The sequence below is a fragment of the Pteronotus mesoamericanus genome, unplaced genomic scaffold (assembly GCF_021234165.1).
Source record: "Pteronotus mesoamericanus isolate MK-2021 breed Mesoamerican mustached bat unplaced genomic scaffold, CSHL_Meso_final contig_116, whole genome shotgun sequence".
NCBI lineage: Eukaryota > Metazoa > Chordata > Mammalia > Chiroptera > Mormoopidae > Pteronotus > Pteronotus mesoamericanus.
The window spans coordinates 43,035,838-43,055,483 of NW_026555027.1; the positions used below are offsets into that span (position 1 = coordinate 43,035,838).

At 45.1% G+C, this 19,646-nt stretch overlaps 1 protein-coding gene across 3 annotated transcripts in view; it reads right to left on the reverse strand.

Moving 5' to 3' along the window:
• Positions 1-1,856: 1,856 nt before the first annotated feature.
• The window catches only part of MCF2L2 (MCF.2 cell line derived transforming sequence-like 2), a 221,869-nt gene continuing 204,079 nt past the window's right edge, over positions 1,857-19,646 (reverse strand). For 2 of the 3 annotated variants that reach the window (XM_054581079.1, XM_054581097.1), the window contains 4 exons: positions 9,998-10,042; positions 6,736-6,824; positions 6,298-6,437; positions 1,857-2,186 (listed from right to left, as the gene is read on the reverse strand). In XM_054581079.1, the coding sequence (XP_054437054.1) occupies positions 6,318-6,437; positions 6,736-6,824; positions 9,998-10,042 (254 nt within the window). In that variant the 3' untranslated portion in view covers positions 1,857-2,186; positions 6,298-6,317. Of the gene's footprint in view, positions 2,187-5,130; positions 5,162-6,297; positions 6,438-6,735; positions 6,825-9,997; positions 10,043-19,646 lie in introns of those variants that run through there. The other variant, XM_054581088.1, reaches the window with a different exon arrangement.

A 19,646-nucleotide genomic window follows, 5' to 3' on the forward strand; every position in this document is an offset into this window, starting at 1 on the left:
CAACTCTTAGATTACTTGTGTTTTTAAAATTCTATTTTATCTCATTTGTTGGCTTATTACTTGTAACACTGTCATGTTATTGTTGTGTTTGCTTTAGGTTTATAGTATATATCTTTAAGGTATCACAGTATTCTTTCAAATGATATTATACCAGTTCACATATGAGGACCTACAACAGTGTACTTCAATTTCTTCCTTCCTGGCCTCTGTTCTATTGTTGTCCTAACATTTTAATTCTGCATATGTTATAAACTCCACAACATATTGCTGTTTAAAAAAAAGTCAATTCTTTTTTGATGAGGAGGTTAGATCTGTACTTGTTTTGAACAATTATTTGGACAAATTGCCATGATTGTTTTGAAGAAATAACAAATATCTACAAAATAGGAGATTCTGTAAACAATTCTGATATCTTTTGTTGAGAGACCAAAATGAACAAACAAAAAACAAAAAGACCACACCATATGTTCTACAGCTCAAAAATTAAATAAATCCCTAAATTTCAACTTCCACTAAAATATTTAATTGGTGATATCTTACAGAAATAAGAGCAGTTTTTCCTCTAATACAGATAGGTATATACATATACATACACACACACAATCGAAGCATATCAAATTATTCTCCCTACAACTTCAACTCAAAAGGAATGCTATAGGAAACAAACAGAAATACTGAAATATGCTTATTATTAATTATAACCATGGGCTTTCGGGATCTCAGCAAGACAGAAGAGTTAGAGAAAAAACATTTATCTTTTCCTTTATCTTTTAAAGAGATATAAATAAGGGAAAAAACTTTTATACTCATGTGATTACTGTTTCTGTCAGTCTTCATTCCTCTATGTAGATCTTTGGGTTTGTTGTTGCTATGGTCACCCAAAGTGCAACACACATCTCAAATTTATAAACTGGGTTTAGGGTATGGGCTTGTTATTTCAAATCTGTTTCTTGAATCTCTGCTCCACCCTTAGCTTGAAGGTCTTCCCTGCAGTGTGTTGGAAAGTCTCTCCACCCACTGGTAGCAGTGCTCCAGTGTTACTCATTAGTCAGAACTGTTAATTAGCCTGAATATCTCTCAGTTATGCACCTACTGTGTCCTGGGTTGTCCGGGTGTTACCTTCAGTGTTTCTGTACCTCCCCCAGCAGTAGTTCTGGACCCAGCACATATTCCTGCCCCTCCCCCAGGACCAGAGGTTTGCATTTAATTCTGTTACCTTTCCCTAACTGGGTTGGATTTGAGACCCCTAGGGATATAAGTAAGTGTTTATTGCTTTCCTACAACAGTTGGTTCTGCTTTTGTTCTGTAGGAGAGATGAGGCATCGGGGTCTGAGCTGTTTCAGACCTCACCTGTATCAACTGATGTTCCCCTCCTCCAGGTCTGTGCCAGGAAAGGTGCTTTCTGGGCACTTTCCTAATCTTCTTTGTGAGCGGCCAGAGATCATTGGAGAAAAGTCTGCACAAGTAGATGCAAATTTCCCTTATATCTGTGGTCCCCAGGGATTCTGTTTTCTCTTGCAAGTCTACCCACACTGGACCATTAACAATTTGAGCTGAATTCTCCCTGCCAGTGGATAGCCATGCTTGCCCTAGGTGAGCAAGTGTTTGAGTCTCTCCTCATTTTGTAGGTGCCTGCCTGTTTCTCCTTAGATTTCAGATTAGATGTTGCCTTGTGAACTCAGCTCTCTCATGAGTTCAAGAAAAGTTGTGAATTTGCATATTTTCCAGATTGTTTTTTATCTTGCAAGTGTGAGGTTAGTACTTTCTAGTGTTCTACATCTCAAGCAGAAGACATTATTTTTAACAGCTACATAGAGTTTCATTGGATGACAGTACAATATGGTGTTGGCCAGCTTTTTATTATTTAACATTATATTTGTTATCTATTGTTGCTTAACAAATGGCCCCAAAACTTATCAGCTTAAAACAACAAGCATCTACTATCTTATGGTCCTCTGGTAATGAGTCCATAAGCACTTTAGCTGGGTTCTTCCGGCTCTGGGTCTCTCATGAGGTTCCAACCAAGAAATCGGCTGGAGCAGAAGCCATCTGAAGGCGTGACTGGGGCTGGAGAGTCTACTTCCAAGGTGGCTCATTCACATGGCTGTTGGCAAGAGGCTTCAGCTCCTATGTGTGAGTCTTGTCATGGGGCTGCTTCAGCGTCTTCTCAACACAGTAGCTGGTTTCTCATGGTGATTAATCCAAGAGACAGAATAAGGAAGAAAACAAAATGCTTTTTATAAACTAGTCTTGAAAGTCTATTACCATGCTATCCACCACATTCTGCTTATTAGTGCCATCACTATAGTCCACACTCAAAGGGAGCAGCATCAATTTGGGGACAAATTTTAGCAATACTACAGGCATTTAGGTTGTTCTCCATTTTCTGTGACTTGTTTTTCTATTAAAAGTAACATAATGAACACCTGTATGTATCTATATATCTTTATTTACTTGTATATAATTAAAATAAATTCCTAGAAGTGGAATTGCTGGATCAAATCATATACATATGTTAAATTTGATAGCCATTGCAAATTGTCTTCCAAAAATCTAGTACTAATTTCCACTCTCACCAATGGTGTATGAGAATACCGGTTCTCCTGTGGTCTCTCCAATACTGGATATAATCAAAATTTTAAATGTTGGACTGTCTGATAATGAAAAATGATCTCATTGTTTTGCTTTTTTTTCATATTGTTAATGGGTTTCGAATTTCTTTTCCTGTGTATATTCATGTCCTTGGCCAATTTCTTTTACTATTGTTATGCTATCGATTTGTAAAAGCTCTTTAAATACCTAGGAAATACTCTGTGTCATAAATTTTAAACAAATTTTTTTAAAGATTTTATTTATTTATTTTTAGAGAGAGGGGAAAGGAGGGAGAAAGAAAGGAAGAAAAACATTGATGTGCGAGAGAGATATCTGTTGGTTGCCTCTCACAGGTCCTGTTTCTAACCAGGCACCTGGCCCACAACCCAGGGATGTGCCCTGAGTGGGAACTGAACGAACAAACTTTCAGTTGCAAGACGATGCCCAACCCACTGAGCCACACCAGTCAGGGCTATGCCATAAAATTTGAAAATTTGCTTATGGTTTGACTTTTTGTTCTTTTTTCTACATATAAGTTTTTGCCATTTATATTGCTTAATTAACCAAGATTCTCTTTTGTAGCTTCTTGTTATAATTTTTGTCTGGGAAGACTTTACCCTATTCAAAATTATTTTTTAAATGTTTTGACTCTCATGATTCTCTTAAGTCACATATTTGAACAATACGAATTATTTTAAGGGCTGAGATAACTTTTATTTTTCCACATTGCTTTCCAGGGATACCAGCACCGCTTTCATACATAATTTATCTTTCTTGTTGTTCTGAACTAATTTGAAATGCCTCTTTCACACAGTAAATTCTGAGAGCTGTATTTGGGTCCATTCAAGACTTTTATACTCTGTTCCTTTTACAGTTGTTTATTCCCATAGTACACTTAAGTTCTCACTTAATGTTAGAGATAGGCTCTTGGAAACTGCAACTTTAAATGAAACATGTAGCAAAACCAATTTTCCCCTAAAGTGACTGATATAGACGAGAGTTAAGTTTCTACAGCATATTTCTGGTTACACAAACTCCATCAAACTTCTAAATAAAGGCCCAAAACACTTCCAATATTAAACATTAAAATAAGTGTGCACTATACATACATGTAAGACAGACGAATAAAAAAAGGAAGGTTATTATTTTCCAGCCTGTTTCTTCAGGTCAGGGTCAGGAGGTTTGGGGGGCTGGAGCCTGTGCTGGCAGCTCAGGGCGCAAGGCAGGAGCCAGCCCTGGACAGGACGTCCCAGGATCGCAGGGCACGCTCGCCCGCGTTCGCTCAGACTGGGGCCATTCAGACACACCATCTCACGGGCATATCTTTGTGACTTGGGAGGAAACCAGAGTACCTGGTGAAAACCCACACGGACACGGGGAGAACACACAAACTCTATACAATGGCCCCAGCCAGGAATCGATTTTTAAAATTTTCATCAACATAGGCAAAACAACCCTCAATGTAGCAACATTATTTGAAGACCTGCTGTATGTATTTTCTGGCAAATTAAAATATTATGATATAAACCTTTAGGTTTTGCTACTTTAAAAGCCATATTCAAAAGTTTATCCATAAAAAGTGCTAATGGATTAAAAAGGCAATTGATATATTAATTATTTATCCTCACCAAAGAACATCTTTTTTTCTTACTGACTTTTTTTTTTTTTTTTTTTTTTAAACAGAGAGGAAGAAAGAGAAGAAGGGAGAGAGAAACATTGATAAGAGATAAGAGAGACTAGCATCAGTTGGTTGCCTCTGGTACATGCCTAGACTGGGGATTGAACCTGCAACCTACTTATGTGCCCTGACTGGGACTCAAAACCACACCCTTTTGGTTACAGGAGGATGCTCCAACCAACTGAGCCACAACGGCAAGATCAATGCAATTGATATGTTATAGAGAAGCAGTGAAAATATGTTTTATAAAGTTTTCTATCCTCATCTGACAATAAGCTTGGAACTCAAGAGGCACATCCCCCATGCTGAAGGAGCAAACAATGCTAGGGAGGTACTTAGAACCCTGGCCTCGGAGTTGGAAGACCTGGTGAGGCAGGCTGGCTGGGTGACACTGACACATAGTAATAGAATTGCGGTTCGGCAGTGGCCTCCTAGCTACATTCCCAACCCCTCTTGCAGCTTGTTGTGCCCATGCAACAAAGCTTTCGCTAAAGGAACAGAAGGTGTTGTGTGCCATTTGCAGGGGGGGCCCCCAAACATTGCACATGCATTCTGCCAAGTCCTCTCCCCCTCCTGGGAGCTGCAAATCAGACATTCTGAGGCTTGCTTTCGACTTTATAGACAAGGACAATGTCCTAGGGGATGGTGGAAAAACCGAAAGGAAGGCACCTGGGACCCCAAATGACAGGAGCCAACCAGTCTGCATACCCAACCAGGGCTGTTTTGTGAGACAGAAATATTCTTTAAGTCACTATATTGTTGGATCTTTTTGTTACAACAGCTTAACCTTTCCCTTTACCAATACAAAAGAACATTCAAATAAGTTTAGGAAATTGTGCGTTTAACAAACATATACTCACTTCCTTTTCGCGAGTCCTCAGATCCTTTCATCTAATTGGAATCAACCAAGAGAGGAACAGAATATGTAGTGTTTTTAAAATGTATTTATTATTAGATAATTTTGTTGTTGTGGGGTTAGCTCCTTGAATTTAGACTCTTCTGCCTGTCCTGCAAAATATACTCTGGGAAATGCTGGTTCACAGGACCTCTAATGTTTCTAATTAGTTCATAATGCAAGCCTGGTGTGTCGCAGGGCTCTGACTGCCGCCAGATTTTACAGATCAGTCCTGCTTTCCGTGCAACTCCTTCAGCCAAGACACTTTCGTCGGGGAGGCCGCATTTCCCGCGCCTCGGCAACATGTTGAACTGAGGCCCCCTAGTGGGCCACAGGCAACATTACGAAGCCGCGCATCCTCGTGATTTGAACCTCTCGTGAAAGAAGGCCGAGGGATTTTACCCGATGGGTTGGCTGCTTTTCCATGGACTCAAATGGAAAGATGACACAGATTTCACTCCCGGAGAGCCCCCTCTCCCCCTGCCCTGTTTTGGGAAGTCTAAAACATTCACAGCTGTTTCCTGAGTGAGAAGTGGGTCCAGGCCGCGGGGCGGGGGACCGCAGGGTCTGCTGGGGACCTAGTGTGCAGCTGGCGAGGCTTTACGAGAATTATTCCACTGTTCCTGCCCTGCCCCTCAGTCCACCAGGAGCTCAGCGGGAGCCGGATTCCACGAGCCCGGTGTTCTCCCAGAGGACACCTGCAAGCTGAGCAGCAACGCAGGGCTTGGGACAAGGGGGCCGGAGTAGGAGGTCAGGGTGGTCTCCGGGAAGGCGGCCCTGGAGCCCCCTGCTGGCGAGGCAGGCCCGGGCGCCGAGGCTCCTCGGCTGCCCTCCGCTTAGGTGTGGTCGCTGCCTCCGTACCCACGGCCCCCTCTGTACGGAAAACGGACGGCCTGGGGCGGGTCTGCTGAGCCCAGAGGCGTGGCTGCCCGGAAGGGGTCTAAGGTCTCCGGGCGGGGGCGGGTACTCGGGCAGCCTTCCTCGCCCGCGCGGCTCTCGCCCGGACCCTGGCCGTCTCCCCCGCAGGGACGAGCAAGCCCGTGGACCCCGCAGTGCTCTTCTCAGGTTTGTCTACCGCCCTGAAATTCCAATAAGAAAGTCAGAGAAGCACTGGTCAAAAAAATTGGCTTACTTTTCTTTTCTCTTTCACACTCACGTGTTCTGCTCATCATCACCTTCCTTTTCTCCCTGGATGCTTTCTCCCGTGTCCGGAACAGACTTGGCGGAACAGGTGTTATCACAGCTGTCGTCCAACCGGAAAAGTCCCGAGAGCTGGAAGGGAGGGGGCCGGGGGACACGCTCAGAGTGAGCCGGGCGGGCTGGCCGGCCAGACCCACGCCGCGATTCCTCCTGCGGAGCCACTCAGGGTCCCAGCACAGAAGCCGGTGCGGTGGGGCGCGCTGGGCGGGGAGGGTGTCGGCAGTGACCTCGGCGTCCTGCTTAGGCCAGGTCCTTACGGGCGAGAACCCTGGAAAGACGGCCAGGGGGGTGGGAGAGGAAGAGGAGGCCGGGGTAGCTCCTGAACAGGAATGAGGGAGAATGTGAAAGAGGTAAGACGGAAATGGCTTACACCCAGAGCGCTGCTCTCCTTCTCCGCGTCTTCCGCCCCTTCACAAGCGTCCACGGTTTCCATGGAGATGCACGCTGTGCTGACGCAGCCTGGGGAAAAGAAGGGAAGAATCCAGGCCTGCTGTTGGGGAGCGGGGTGGGAGGGGCCCTGCGGCCTGCGAGGGCCAGAGCCTGGCCCCAGGAACCTACTCTCTCCATCTCTAATTCCTCCTCTCCCGAGACGGGGCTGCTTCACCCGGGCGGTGAGCGGGTGGGTCAGTGATCTCTGGGTTCCCTTTTACCAGCTCTGAAATTCTGCAACTGAGACTGAGAAATCGTGGCCACAGGCTGTTCATAGCCCTGCCTCCTGTCTTCCCAGAAAAAACTTTTCGTGCTTGACCCGCTTCCTGCCCTCCTCCTTTTCTTGCGCCCATTTCTCGCGCCCGTTTCTCTGCCCTGATGACCACCCATCTCCCATTTCCTTGGCAGCCTCTGCCAAACGTCACTACGCTCCCCATGGGAAGAGCAGAGGAACCAGGACATCCAGCCTCTCTCCAGTGTGTTATCCAAGCAGCCACCACTCTGCATCCAGTATGTGCTCAGGGCTGTAAGACACTGTGGGGAACGACCCCCACGAATACTGAGGTGCCTGGGCGGGGGGTGTCAGCATAACTGTGTAAGGGCCTCAGCCCCATTTTACAGGTGAAGAAGCTGAAGTGAGAGGGAGTAATCGCTGGGCCAAATTTCCTGGGCCTGTAAGCACTGCAGGTGGGCTCCAGCACCCCTGCTCTTCCCCCGACACCCTAACCTGTGGTCTCGGCCCCACCCTGCTTACAGGCAGGTTAGGGGGACAGCAGAAAGGTCCTGATGGGGAATTCAAGAGCTGAAAAACATTGTAGGGTTTAAGTTATAGTTAATAAGCCTAGCAATTAATGCATGTAGAAAGCTCTTGTTCCAGGAACTGGAGGTTATGACTGGACCCACCCTGACTCCAGGAAACCCACAGGCAATCCCACCTTGGGGCCCCAGGAGGGCTGCAAGCGATAGATGGTATCTAAGCCTTTGTGCTCCAGGGAGGGAATATCTAGCCACCCAGGATACAGATAAAGAATCACGGGACTGCAGATGAAAGGATGCGAGGGAAACTGCCTGATTGAAGCTTTTATCTGATTAACCTTTTCCCTGAATTCCAAACCCTTCCCTACTTTTTTTTCCCCCCTGAGTTCCAAACCCCTTTCCTACACTTCTCTTCCCCTTATAAAAAGGGTCAGTTTGAGATGAGATGTAAGATGGTCGTTAGGGTACATGGCTCACCATCTTCTCAGATAGTCAGCCATCTGAATAAAGCGCTCATAAAGATTCAGTCCTTGTCTCTACTTATTGATTCTGGTAGTGACAGGCAGCACACACCCAGCTTTTCTGGTGTCAACCCCATGTGGTAACCCTAAGTGGAGTGTCAGCCAGGTAAGCCACCCCTCGGGAATCTGAGGGTCCGAGAGTTTCGGTTTGGTGTGAAGTCAGGGGGAGGGACCCAGGCGTGGGAGGGAGGGCATTCTGGGCAGAGTAGCAGCGTTGGGGGTGGGGGGGCGCAGAAGGAGCCTGCGGTTGGGGGTGCCGTGGGGACTCATTTGTCTTGGGGAGCAGCAGCCAGTGATCCAGGGGGAGGTCCCCAGCCTGCTGTCCACAGTGCCCCCCAATCTGTGTTCTGGGGCCCTGGCCCCTCCTCAGAGCAGGCAGGGGAGCTGTGTGAGCAGCGTGGGAACGGCTGGTCAGCCCCTTCCTAGAGGCCTCCAGAAACCCTGGTTTAATTTTTGGTCCCAGGGCATGGTAGGGGTGGGTGGACGCAGTTGAGGGTAGAGGAGTAACTGACTCAGGGAGGTGCTTCCCACCACCCTTCTCCATATGTGACTCGGGGTATCTGCTGTGACCCCTAGAGATGCCTCTTTAGGGCAATCATCCAACCCAGGACCCTATGCCAGGAGCAGACAGTGAGGAGGAGGAGTGGTGGTCCTGCGTGAAGCTGGAGGGGAGGGTGGGAACAGCCAGGCCTTTGACCGCCACTTCCCTGGGTCCCCAGGGTCCATGGCCTCAGTGCCTCAGACAGTACTGGTTCTGGAGACAAGGGAGCCACCACTGGGAGGATGGGGGTGGAGGTTCTCGCTTCCATCAGCCATAGCACAGCCACAGCCTGGGGGGCAGGGCTGGAGGAAACGGGAACTGAAAGACCCAAGTTCCAGCCACTCCACGGTGCAGCTGAAGGGAGATGCTAACTTTACATCCCAACACAATGTACACATATAAGTATATGTATAAAATTAAAACACAAGTTTATGGAATCAATATTACCATCACAGTGTGTGATGTCTATTCTATCCTATTGCATCCTATTCCATTATTTTATTCTGTTCTATTCTGTTGTATTCTATTCTATTCTATTTTTTTCTGTTCAGTTCTATTCTATTCCTTTATTTTATTCTGTTCTGTTGTGTTACATTCCATTCTGTCCTGCTCTAGGAGGTAGAGGAGGAAAGGGGCTGTGGGAGGGGGTGGGGCACCCACAATCACCTCACAAGACCCTTCTTCATGGAGAGTCTCTTCTGAGACAAACTGCAGCTGCTCTGCGTGTGGCCTCGGGTGCCTCCCCGTGAGCCCTGGGCTCCTGGTGGCAGAGACAATGCCCTATTCACCTGGTAACCCCCCTGGCTCCTGGAAGAACCCGGAATTCTGGGAGGCAAACCTTAGAGAACGTCCTTCAGTCGAAGCCCCTGTTCTGCAGAAGGTGAACGTGCAGCTCATGAGCTGCCTTTGGCTGTACCTTTGTCACGTTCCCATTTAACACCCTCCTCCTGGATTCACTGGCTATGGGCTCTGTGGCACTAAGAGTCTTAGGTAGTAAGTCTTTGGTCCTATGGAGGTGGCCGCACTGAGGGGCCCCAGAATCTCAGGCCCAGGTTCTGGCAGGTCACAGGCACGTGGGTGAACAGACGAGAAACCCACTGCAGAGGCTTCGGAGTCAGTCAGACCTGCGTGGAGCCCCGCCTTTGCCACTCACTCACTAGCTGTGTGATCTGGGGTGAGCCGCTTCACTTCTCTGAGCATCTGTTTCCTTGCCTCTAAAACGGGGATAATAATTTCTACTTTGCAAAATGTTTATAAATGTCCAGTACATCATAGGAATTTAATAAATAACATTGTTATGATTATTATTAATAATAATTACACTGATATTAAAGAGAAAGTCTCAGAACAGCTCTGGGCACTCTAAGAGTGCTATTATTACTCACATTTGGGAGAGGTTTGTCTGCCATTGTAATCATCTTCATAAACACCTGGGGGAGGAAACACATTATAAAGGTAATAAATAAACAGCATTAAAAGGAAACAGAGTGAACACACACACACACACACACCAGAAAAATCAAATCAAATACATAGGCTCTTGACGTACATTCAATTTGATTACAGCAATATTTTAGGTGATGGTTGCATTCTTCGAATATGAGCAGAATGGTATCAGGTCTGGCAGTGTGTTGGGAAGATATGTCCTGTCTCTCAGGGGAACTCCTAGCTGACGTACCAGGATGCGCATAAAGAGTAGTGGTGGGGAAGAACAAGAGCAATGGGGAAGGTGGGCCGTGAAAACACATGCTGGTAAGGACGGCCGTGGATGCTGCCCCCTCGATGGATGATCTTTGTAGCACACACCACTTAAGTTCTAAATAGTTCGGGGAATTTAGTTTTAGCACTTAATATTTAGAGTTATAATCATTTATTTTGTTTAAACTATTGAATGACATTTATTAACAAAGGAACCCATTAGTTTAAATTATCCTCATCAGAATACATGTTTTTGACAAATTTCGGACTTTGAAGATAAAAAACATGGCTTTTCCCTTGCTGTGCACTAGATGGCGCAAAGGGACCGCTGTAGATCTAGCTATTTCATTGGCAGCTCCTCATGGATTTCAAATGGGCAAACTACTGGGGTGGCCAAAAAATCTGTATGGTTTTTTTTTTTCTGTAAAATAAAAGACACATTTTTCATTTCCATCAATAACTTTATTGATTTGGCTATTTTGAGTATGTCAGTATCTCCCGTTTGGGATAATGTTGATTGTTCTCAATTAATGTCTCAAATAGATTGCTACCAACTACAACTGGTCTACCCGACCGTGGAGTCCAGTCGAGCGCGAAATCTCCAGCAGGAAACCTTGCAATTGAAACTTTGGACACATTCAGTCAGTCACAGCACCTTCTCCATACACTGCACAAGTCTCTTTGTTTCGCGTTTCAGTTGTCTTTTCATCTTTCTTGATCATGGTGTTTCCCCTGCCAGGTAAGTACAGTGTTTTCACCTTTCTTGAAAAAATGAAGCATAATATGCAAAAATGTTGCGTATTTTCTTCCATCTTCAATATTAAAATGGCTACACAAAAATTCACCAATTTTGATAAGTTTTTTTTTTAATGCATGCTGATATGAGAGCTGTCACAATACAATCTAACATTTTTTTCAAATGAAATTAAAGACACCTAAGTGCTACTAGAGCCATTTTATGGAAAAAAAAAAACAAACGAACTTTTTGGCCAACCCAATGTTATTATTTTCTTTTGACCTAGGTTTTTCTCTATTCCTTACAATTATGTACAAATTTTTAAAGGACCATCTCTGTCACATGAACTAAAGTACATCACATTCACTTGGGGGCCAGGGGGCGGAGAGCTGCCTTAAAGCAATGTCCAAGCCCCTGGAGGAGCAAATGTGGGGAACTAGTTGCTACAGGTCATATGCTAACAGTGTGTCTAGATCATCTTATTTAATTCTCGCAGGAAGACTACACAGTATTACCTCCATTTTTGTAAAATAAATGATGAAAAGAACTTAAGCACAAAGAGGTTAAGTAATTTATCCAAAGATATGTTGCTGGATTTGAGGTGTAGTGTGTATGGCTTCAGCGCTTGAACCCTTAACTATTGTGCTAGGCTACTCACCCAGCTCCTTTTTGGCCTTGGGAGTTAACTAACCAAGGGGTCACTTTCTGTCTAATCCATCCCAGTAGTTCTTCAGACCTCACAAAGGAGCTATCTCTAGGATGTTTTCATGGGTACTAGGATGGATAAGTATCTATTGCTTGGTGGCCCAGAGTATAAACTTGGACACCTAGACTGGTCTATATCTGAAGTGTCTATTTCCTTTGCAAACCTGTTTTTTGCCCAGAGGAAGGGAATCACTCCTCAGCATTCAATTAATTGTTCTCAGATTCCACATATTCTCATGATCCTCCCTCCCTCTCTCTCCCTATCTTTCTCCTCCCGCCCCTCCCCCGCCCCTCCCCTCCCTTCCTCTCCTCTCCTCTTTTTCTGCCCCTCCCTCCCTCTTTCTTTCTTTCTTTCTTTCTTTCTTTCTTTCTTTCTTTCTTTCTTTCTTTCTTTCTTTCTTTCTTTCTTTCTTTCTTTCTTTCTTTCTTTCTTTCTTTCTTTCTTTCTTTCTTTCTTTCTTTCTTTCTTTCTTTCTTTCTTTCTTTCTTTCTTTCTTTCTTTCTTTCTTTCTTTCTTTCTTTCTTTCTTTCTTTCTTTCTTTCTTTCTTTCTTTCTTTCTTTCTTTCTTTCTTTCTTTCTTTCTTTCTCTTGTTTTTCCTCCCTTCCTTCCCTCCCTCGCTCCCACCCTGCATTTTCTGTTGTTCAAGTCCCTGCCAGATTTTAGAGAAGTTTGGACTGGCTGTCTTAGACTTTCAGAGCTGCTAGGAACTGGGGCCAAAGAAATTTCACAACTGGAGAAACACCTTCTAGCTCAATAACCAGATGCTCTCAAATGTTCTCGGTTGGAATAAGCCCACAGCTGGGTGGTGGGTGGGGAGGACATGCTGATGTGTCTGGTTGGGTTTAGTCAAAGCCCTGCCCAGTCCCTAAGATATTTAACAGGAATTTTTTAGTAAGATGAATATACAAAGCCGCCCTCCCCTGCAAAATGTGTATGTCTCCAAATTTTTAAAAATATGGACTTCTATAGATGAAAAGTCTAGGGTAAAATATTTACAGTGGCTCTCTTGATTATGTCTGATTCACATTTTTATTTCTATGTATTCTAAATTTTTGATAATCTACATACTTTTTTAAGTAAAAAAGAAAACTTAAAATAGTTAAAGCCAATGGATCAGATATCTAAAATAACCCACAATATCACCAGAAATGAGTGTTTGCTAAAACTTATTTTCCTCAACATAAGAGTACATGAAATGATTTTGAATAACAGTAAAGTAATAATAAAAATAATGAAAGTAACTCTATTATCTAGGCCTAAAAGGAAATCCCACAAAAGTCAGCAAACAACCCTGACGTGCTACGCTAGATGCTTCACAGGTATTAAAGCAGCTCCCCTCACCCCTGGCCCTGGGGGGCCAGACAAGGGACCTGGAGTTAGGCCTGCGCTGGGGGCCTGTGGCTCTCAAGGGTTGGCACATAGGCCCTTTCTCTAATGTCTTTGTGGCAGAATGGTATTCGAATTTTATGTATCCTTCAGTGGACAAGGCTTTGCAAATTGGGGACAAAAGCTGAATTCAGAATTCAAAATTTTCAGCGCAATTCAAGCTAGTAAAATACATCAGCTAAATTCCTTTATGTTAACCACAGAGCACCAGAAATAGCATTCTCCTCTGCTCTGTGACTGTCCGTCATGAAGCTTTCCCCCACGGCCTTGTTGCTACTGGCATGAGGAATCCTATCACTTTGTCCTCACACCAGTAGACCAGAAGGCAAAGAAAGAAGTTGTCACACTGGATAAAGTAATTGGTACTGATCACCATGAGGATGTTGGGCTGTTACCCAACAGAATTAGAGAGGAAGTTGTTCGGCATTCTGGTGACTCACTGGGACATTTCCCAACACTCCCTTGCCTACTTGTAAAGGAGCAAATGAAAAAGAACAATAGCCAGACAAGCATCTGAAACACCCACTCTGCATGCCACCAGCAGAATTGCCAGACAAGGAGGCAGGGATGTAGAATTAGTGGGAGGGAGATGATGACAGAAAGACGGAACCTAAGGACCAACTGCAGCAGCAGGTGGCAGACATAGATTTAAGTAGGACTCTTACTGTGTCCCCTGATGGAAATGTCCTTCTTGGGAACCAACACCTCTAGGTCCACTGAGACTAAAATTACAGGGATGGAGAGGACAAATTCCCCATGTGGCAATTTGAAAGGAGTATGACAATGAATAAAGCCACAACTCATTTGACCTCTTGGCTCCCAGAGTCAAATATTCTGCCTCCTGGGCGCTTGATGCCACACAACTGGCCATTGGTGGAAGGTATATACTGCACCCTGAAGGTTAACGTCCCAACCCTGTGGTGTCATGTCCAACATTGCTGGTCATCATTGCTTTCAAAGGCTATTCCTGTCAGGCTGGCCACTTCTGAATGAGGAGATGTGTGGTAGGATTGGTGGGTCGGCTCTGTGATCATATGCCCACGACTGAGTCTCCCAGTCAAAGCCGTGTTCTTTGGTTGATCAGACACCATGGCAGTCCCCAGACGGGGATGCTGACTGAAGCCGTGTGCATAGGAAAGCCCACGCGTCACTGCCACTCAGATTTCCATGAATCTCTGTACTTTCTAGGCTGGAGGGGCTCTCATGAGGTCAACTGTTCTCCTCAAGAGATGGTATCCAGTGAGGGCCCAGCGTCGCTCTCCATGATGGCAGGTTGGACAGTCAGCAATGGCAGTAGCGCGATCAGTCTTGATAGGGAGCCCACGCTGCTGGACTGACATATAGCCTCCCATTCTGCTACCAAGGCTTCTCCATTTGTGAGCCCATTGTGCAGGCACTGGGGTGCTAAGAACGAAGCCGGCTGGCACCTGCTGGCCAAGTCATCCAGCCAGCTTGGTTGTTTGGTGCCTTTTCTGCAATGTTGAGTGCCTCTCTGTTGGTGCCTCTCTGTTGGGTATGAACGTGTGATTCAGAGATCCTCGCATTTTGAGCTCATGTCCATAGATCTGTGTGCCTCTTCCCCAGTCAGATCACATTGTAATTTGATGCTAGTTATTGTTCTGGAAGGGGTCACGGGAGGGAGGTGGGGACACATCCTGAGAAGGGTTTTATCTTGTATGTCTTATCCGAGGCTTCTGCATAATCTTGCGGGGGGTGGGGGGCGGGGTAGAAAGGTCTATCTTCCAACAAGGGGGAGTGGGCCACTTCTGCCAGCCCAGGAGAGCAAGGCCATGTACTCAGGCTTCTTATCCCAAGTTTTAGGCTCCATTTCTTTCCTATCAGGGCCCGTGTTACCTGCTCATCTATTAGCATTAAGAGCCCAGCATGATCAGGCAGCAGACTTGCCCATCCTCTCTCAAGCACTGCTCTCTGCTGTAGGAGATGAGGGACTAAACGCTGGCAAAGAGGTCCTCTGAGTCTACACTGTGCTTTCAGTAGGTGATTAACCTGAGCCCGTCACTCTCTTCAACACACCAATGGTGCTTAGCCAGAGCCTCCCAGTTCCGCAGTCCTGATCGTTGATACATCCCCCAAGACCTCTCACATACTAGAGACACTGCCTATGGGTGGATCCCTGTCCACCTGCATCTGATCCCAGGTCACCACGGGTGAATGTCTTGGCCATTGAACTGCTACAGCAGGCCAGCGACCAGGAATATCAACACCACCTGCTACCAGTGACGGGGTCCTCATTGCCATTTGGCCAACAAGGAACCCCAAAGCAGAATCCCATCCTTTCTAGGCCCTTTCCTGGTACTAATTGTCTTAGGCCAGGTTTCCCAGAAGCAGATTGTACAAGCAATTTACAGAGAAGGGGCTTAGAAAGGAAACCTGTAAGGCAATGAGGGCAAAAGACAGGGCAGGGAAGAAGATAGCTGTAGGCATGGGTTCACCCGAGGTCTAGCATCTGCCTGATCCCCTGGGAAACCCTGGAGCATGGCTGGTACCACAAGTGTCCCATCTTGAGACAGAAGGGCTGGATTTTGTATCCTGAATCAGTCAGTCATTGGCTGGCTGTAATGCGCCCCTAAGAGAGGCCATGACCCCCTCTGGAAGTTCCTGGCGACAGGGTTCTGATCAGCCTGCTTTCCTAGCACTGAAGGCATGTACACACATGCAGGTCAATAACACATACACACAGTCATACAAGGACTCAGTCTACAACCAAGCAAAGACTAGGACACATTCAGCTAAATGTTATGCATTCTTCTGCTCACCCCACACCTTTGGGACTGGTGACCTTCATTTGGTAGACTAGAGACAGAGGAAGAAAAGAAAGGCACCCAGACAATCCACATCCTTATGTTTTGGGTGAAGGGGGAATTATAAGTCTGTCAATTGGCTCAATCTGTAAATTTGTAGATTGTGCCAATGTTGACTATCTGTCCTCAAGCAAAGGGTCTTTTAAAGTCTCTTTAAGGAATTCTAGGAACATGAAGAAAATAGTTAAATGCCTCAAGAACAGAACATACTTTATGACTAGATAAAGTTGATAGGCTCAATTTTCTGATAGTCCTTGATAATCTGAAGAGTCTCCCGTTAAATAAATAACCTACCAGGTTGACGATGGCATTCTGAACCACACTTTATCCATCTGTAGGGCCCCACTTGAAAGAGAAGTCTAATACCAGGGGTCTTTCTTCATTCTGAGGCTTACAAAATAGAAAAGGAAGCTGGGATGTGACCTGGTCAGAGACCATATTTGGGGTTAAAGCCAATTATTTAGGAAATGAAAATACAATTTTACCTTTTCTTTAAAAAGTTTTTCCCAAGCAAATACAAAGTCTCCATGGTAAACAAAACATAAAATTTCACACTGAGGCCAGGAAAATTCCTTGGCAAGTGAAATGGAAAAACAGACAGATAGCTGAACAAACTGGGCAAGAAATTTATAGCCAGATAGTATCTCAAAGTCTTATCTTCCCTAATGAAGGACACTGAAGAGCAACTGGTTTATGTGTTCCAGACCGTGCTGGGGCAGACACACCTCGGTCCCAGTTACTCTTTGGTGACATTCTTTGGAGGTGAGTCTGACCAGAAAATGATCCTGACCTCTCTATACACTCATTTCGATGGATCAGCATATTGAAGGACATGCCTGGAAAGCTGATGAATATTCTATTGAGGTCTTCCCCTAAAATTCCAGCCTTTAGAAAAGAGTTAAAAACCCTCAAGATAAAGGAAGCCAATGGTAGCCCCCCTTGGAGCATGCGTGTGCCTCGCCTTTTCTCGGGCATGTAAAATTTTGCTCTTTCTCCTGAATAAGGGACCCCATGGGACTTGCATCCTGGGGAGCAGCGGGCAGCAGCAGCTTGTCCTGGGCTCCCCGCCTGAGACTGCCTGCAAGGCCCTTTTCTCTGAGCCTCCCATGAGCTGACAGCAGCCCTGCCTAGCCTCCTGTTGCTTCTTCTACCCTAAGCGTTTCCTTGTTTCACTTTCTGCAGCTTTAATAAACATACTTTCAAAATCATCTAGACACATGTTGTGAAATACTTCCTGAATGAAGTCAAGAACCCACATACTGCAGGCTGGCCGAGACAGACCTACTACGTGCCTGGTCCCTTTTGTGTGACACCACCTCCCAGAGATTCTGTTACAGTCCCCAGAAGGACAGGCTTTATCATTCAAGAAAATGTTGGGACCATATTCTATGAACTCTCACCAGCCAAGATTATTTTCAAGCTTCACTTTTCCTGGCCTGTACTAAGAAGAAACTAGGTCATTTTTTATTTTCCAAATATAAAATTTTATAGCACATATACACACCCTGAGAATTATTGCTCATCAAATGGCATTGCTGTCAGTATTTGTTGACTGAGACTAAACAGCCTGTTAATTTGCCATTTCATGCTCCTTGAATAAACATACGCGAGAGAGCCTTGCCCTGGAGCATGTGTGTGGGAGTGTCTGTGCAGGTTTTTTCAATGACTTTTTGTACTTGTTAGGTGCTCAATAGATGTATTTTGAATGAAAACTCCTTCCAGAGGTATTTTCTAAATAAATCATATGCCCAAATACATACTTCATGTTCTATCAAATTAATCACATAATATTCCATAACCAAAATCTCGTACACTAAGTTCCCAAGAGTTTGATTGTGGGCAGTGGTAAAGCATAAAGTGGAAAGTCTGTTGGAAAAGATTACCTTTCATTTAAATAGACAATGAAACAAAAGATGACAACAAAAACAGTGCATTCAAAACCCCATAAACATGTAAAATATAAAAATATGTCCACGCTTGTTTTTCATTTTGATCACATAACCGCTTCTGCCTCCCAGAAAACGGACACACAAATTAGATGTGAAGTCTCATGGGGAAGCACCTGGATCAAGTGCTGCTAACCTTTCTATGGAAAGCTGTGAGAGTAGGTGAAATCCACAAACCCCAGGGGGAGCAAGAAATAAAGCGCCACCCTTCAGTGTCATTATTCTGGCGATCTTCTCATGCCTGCCCATTTCCTTAAGGGGTCAGCTTTTCTGAACAGGGGACCACTTTTCAAGGTGAACCATCTGCCCTTCATTTAAATTCTGGGCTAATTAGATCTGTACAAATGAATAGCAGGAAATCAATTTATACCTTTCTTCTCAGTCACATAATCAAGGAAGGGCTGAGACTCTGGCAATGCCTCCCTCCGTTTCTAAGCTAATTGGATTGCCCGTTGCTTCCAGGCCCTGCCATCCCATTGGCTCCTATCTTTAACCCCTGGGTCTTCCTTACTACTAGTAACTCTTCCCATATTTCAATTCAGGGTGCAAGTTCCACTTTCTTGCCTTGCTTTAGAGAGCTGTACATGAACATTAAACCGCTGGAAAGAATGGCATCTGCATTCCTCCCTGTACTAGTTGTAGTGGTGCCGGCTCACCCCAGGTTCCCCTGGTCTCAAGGACCTCCTTCACCCTCCTCCTTCACTGGAGTCCGACACGTGCCCTGGCTCTGTACTTGACATTCAACAAGGAAATGTTCAAGGGACACCACCTGCTGGATTACACAGCCAGCATCTGACTGGCTGCAAGACTTGAAGTGCAAGAGGTGCGCAGGAGGAATCCCTTTTCATCGAACTCTTAAAAGCTGTTTCGTAGACTCAGAATAGTTCTTCCTTCCCTCTCCCCTGTCCTGAAATGCCAACTATTATAGTAACCTTTTTTGGTTAGATTAGCTCAACAAATAAACACTTACTGGGCATGGGCACTGGAGGTCAGAGATGAACAAAATGTGCCTTAGGCTGAACTTCATCAGAGTAGTTTGCTAGTGTGATGTGCTTAGTCAAAGAGCTCTTTTACTTATTTATTCACTAAACATTTACTGAGGACCTATACGAATTGCAGGCTCTTGTATAACATGAGGCCCAAGGGAAGCTCAAACTAGTAGGACAGACAACTTCCATGACCTAGAAGAACTTATGGGCTGGTGGAGAGGAAAAAATCACCTCAAAAGATTACAATATAGCATGTTAAATGCTGCACTAAAAAGCTTCATAAAAGCAGGGGGCAGGGAGAGTGACCCAGCTGTTTGCCGGAGCCCTCAGCCTTTCCCACCTCTGTCCTCTCTTAGCTTTAGGTCAGGGGTGTCTCCATTAAGATCAGGCCAGCTGAGCCCAGAAACACTAAGCAGGTCCCTGCACCTGAACTGGATCACAGTCTACGAGTTCATTCAACAGGCGTTTATTAAACAAATACCCGCTGAGTTCCTTGCACAGGAAGAGGAAATAGAGTTTGCCTGTCTGTAAAAAGAAGAGGGTAGGACCACACCTCTGAGTCTTTCAGTTCACTAGGTCTTTATCTTTTTTCAATCTAAACTACAAAAGACGTTGTGGTGCTGCTTCTTATCTAGATTTTACATCCTGTCAACCTAGGACTAGGGCTTCAGAAGGATATGAGAAATGTGTTTCTGAATTGTTAGCTGAATAAATGCTATGTCCTCATAGTAAACATGTTTTGTTTGTTTG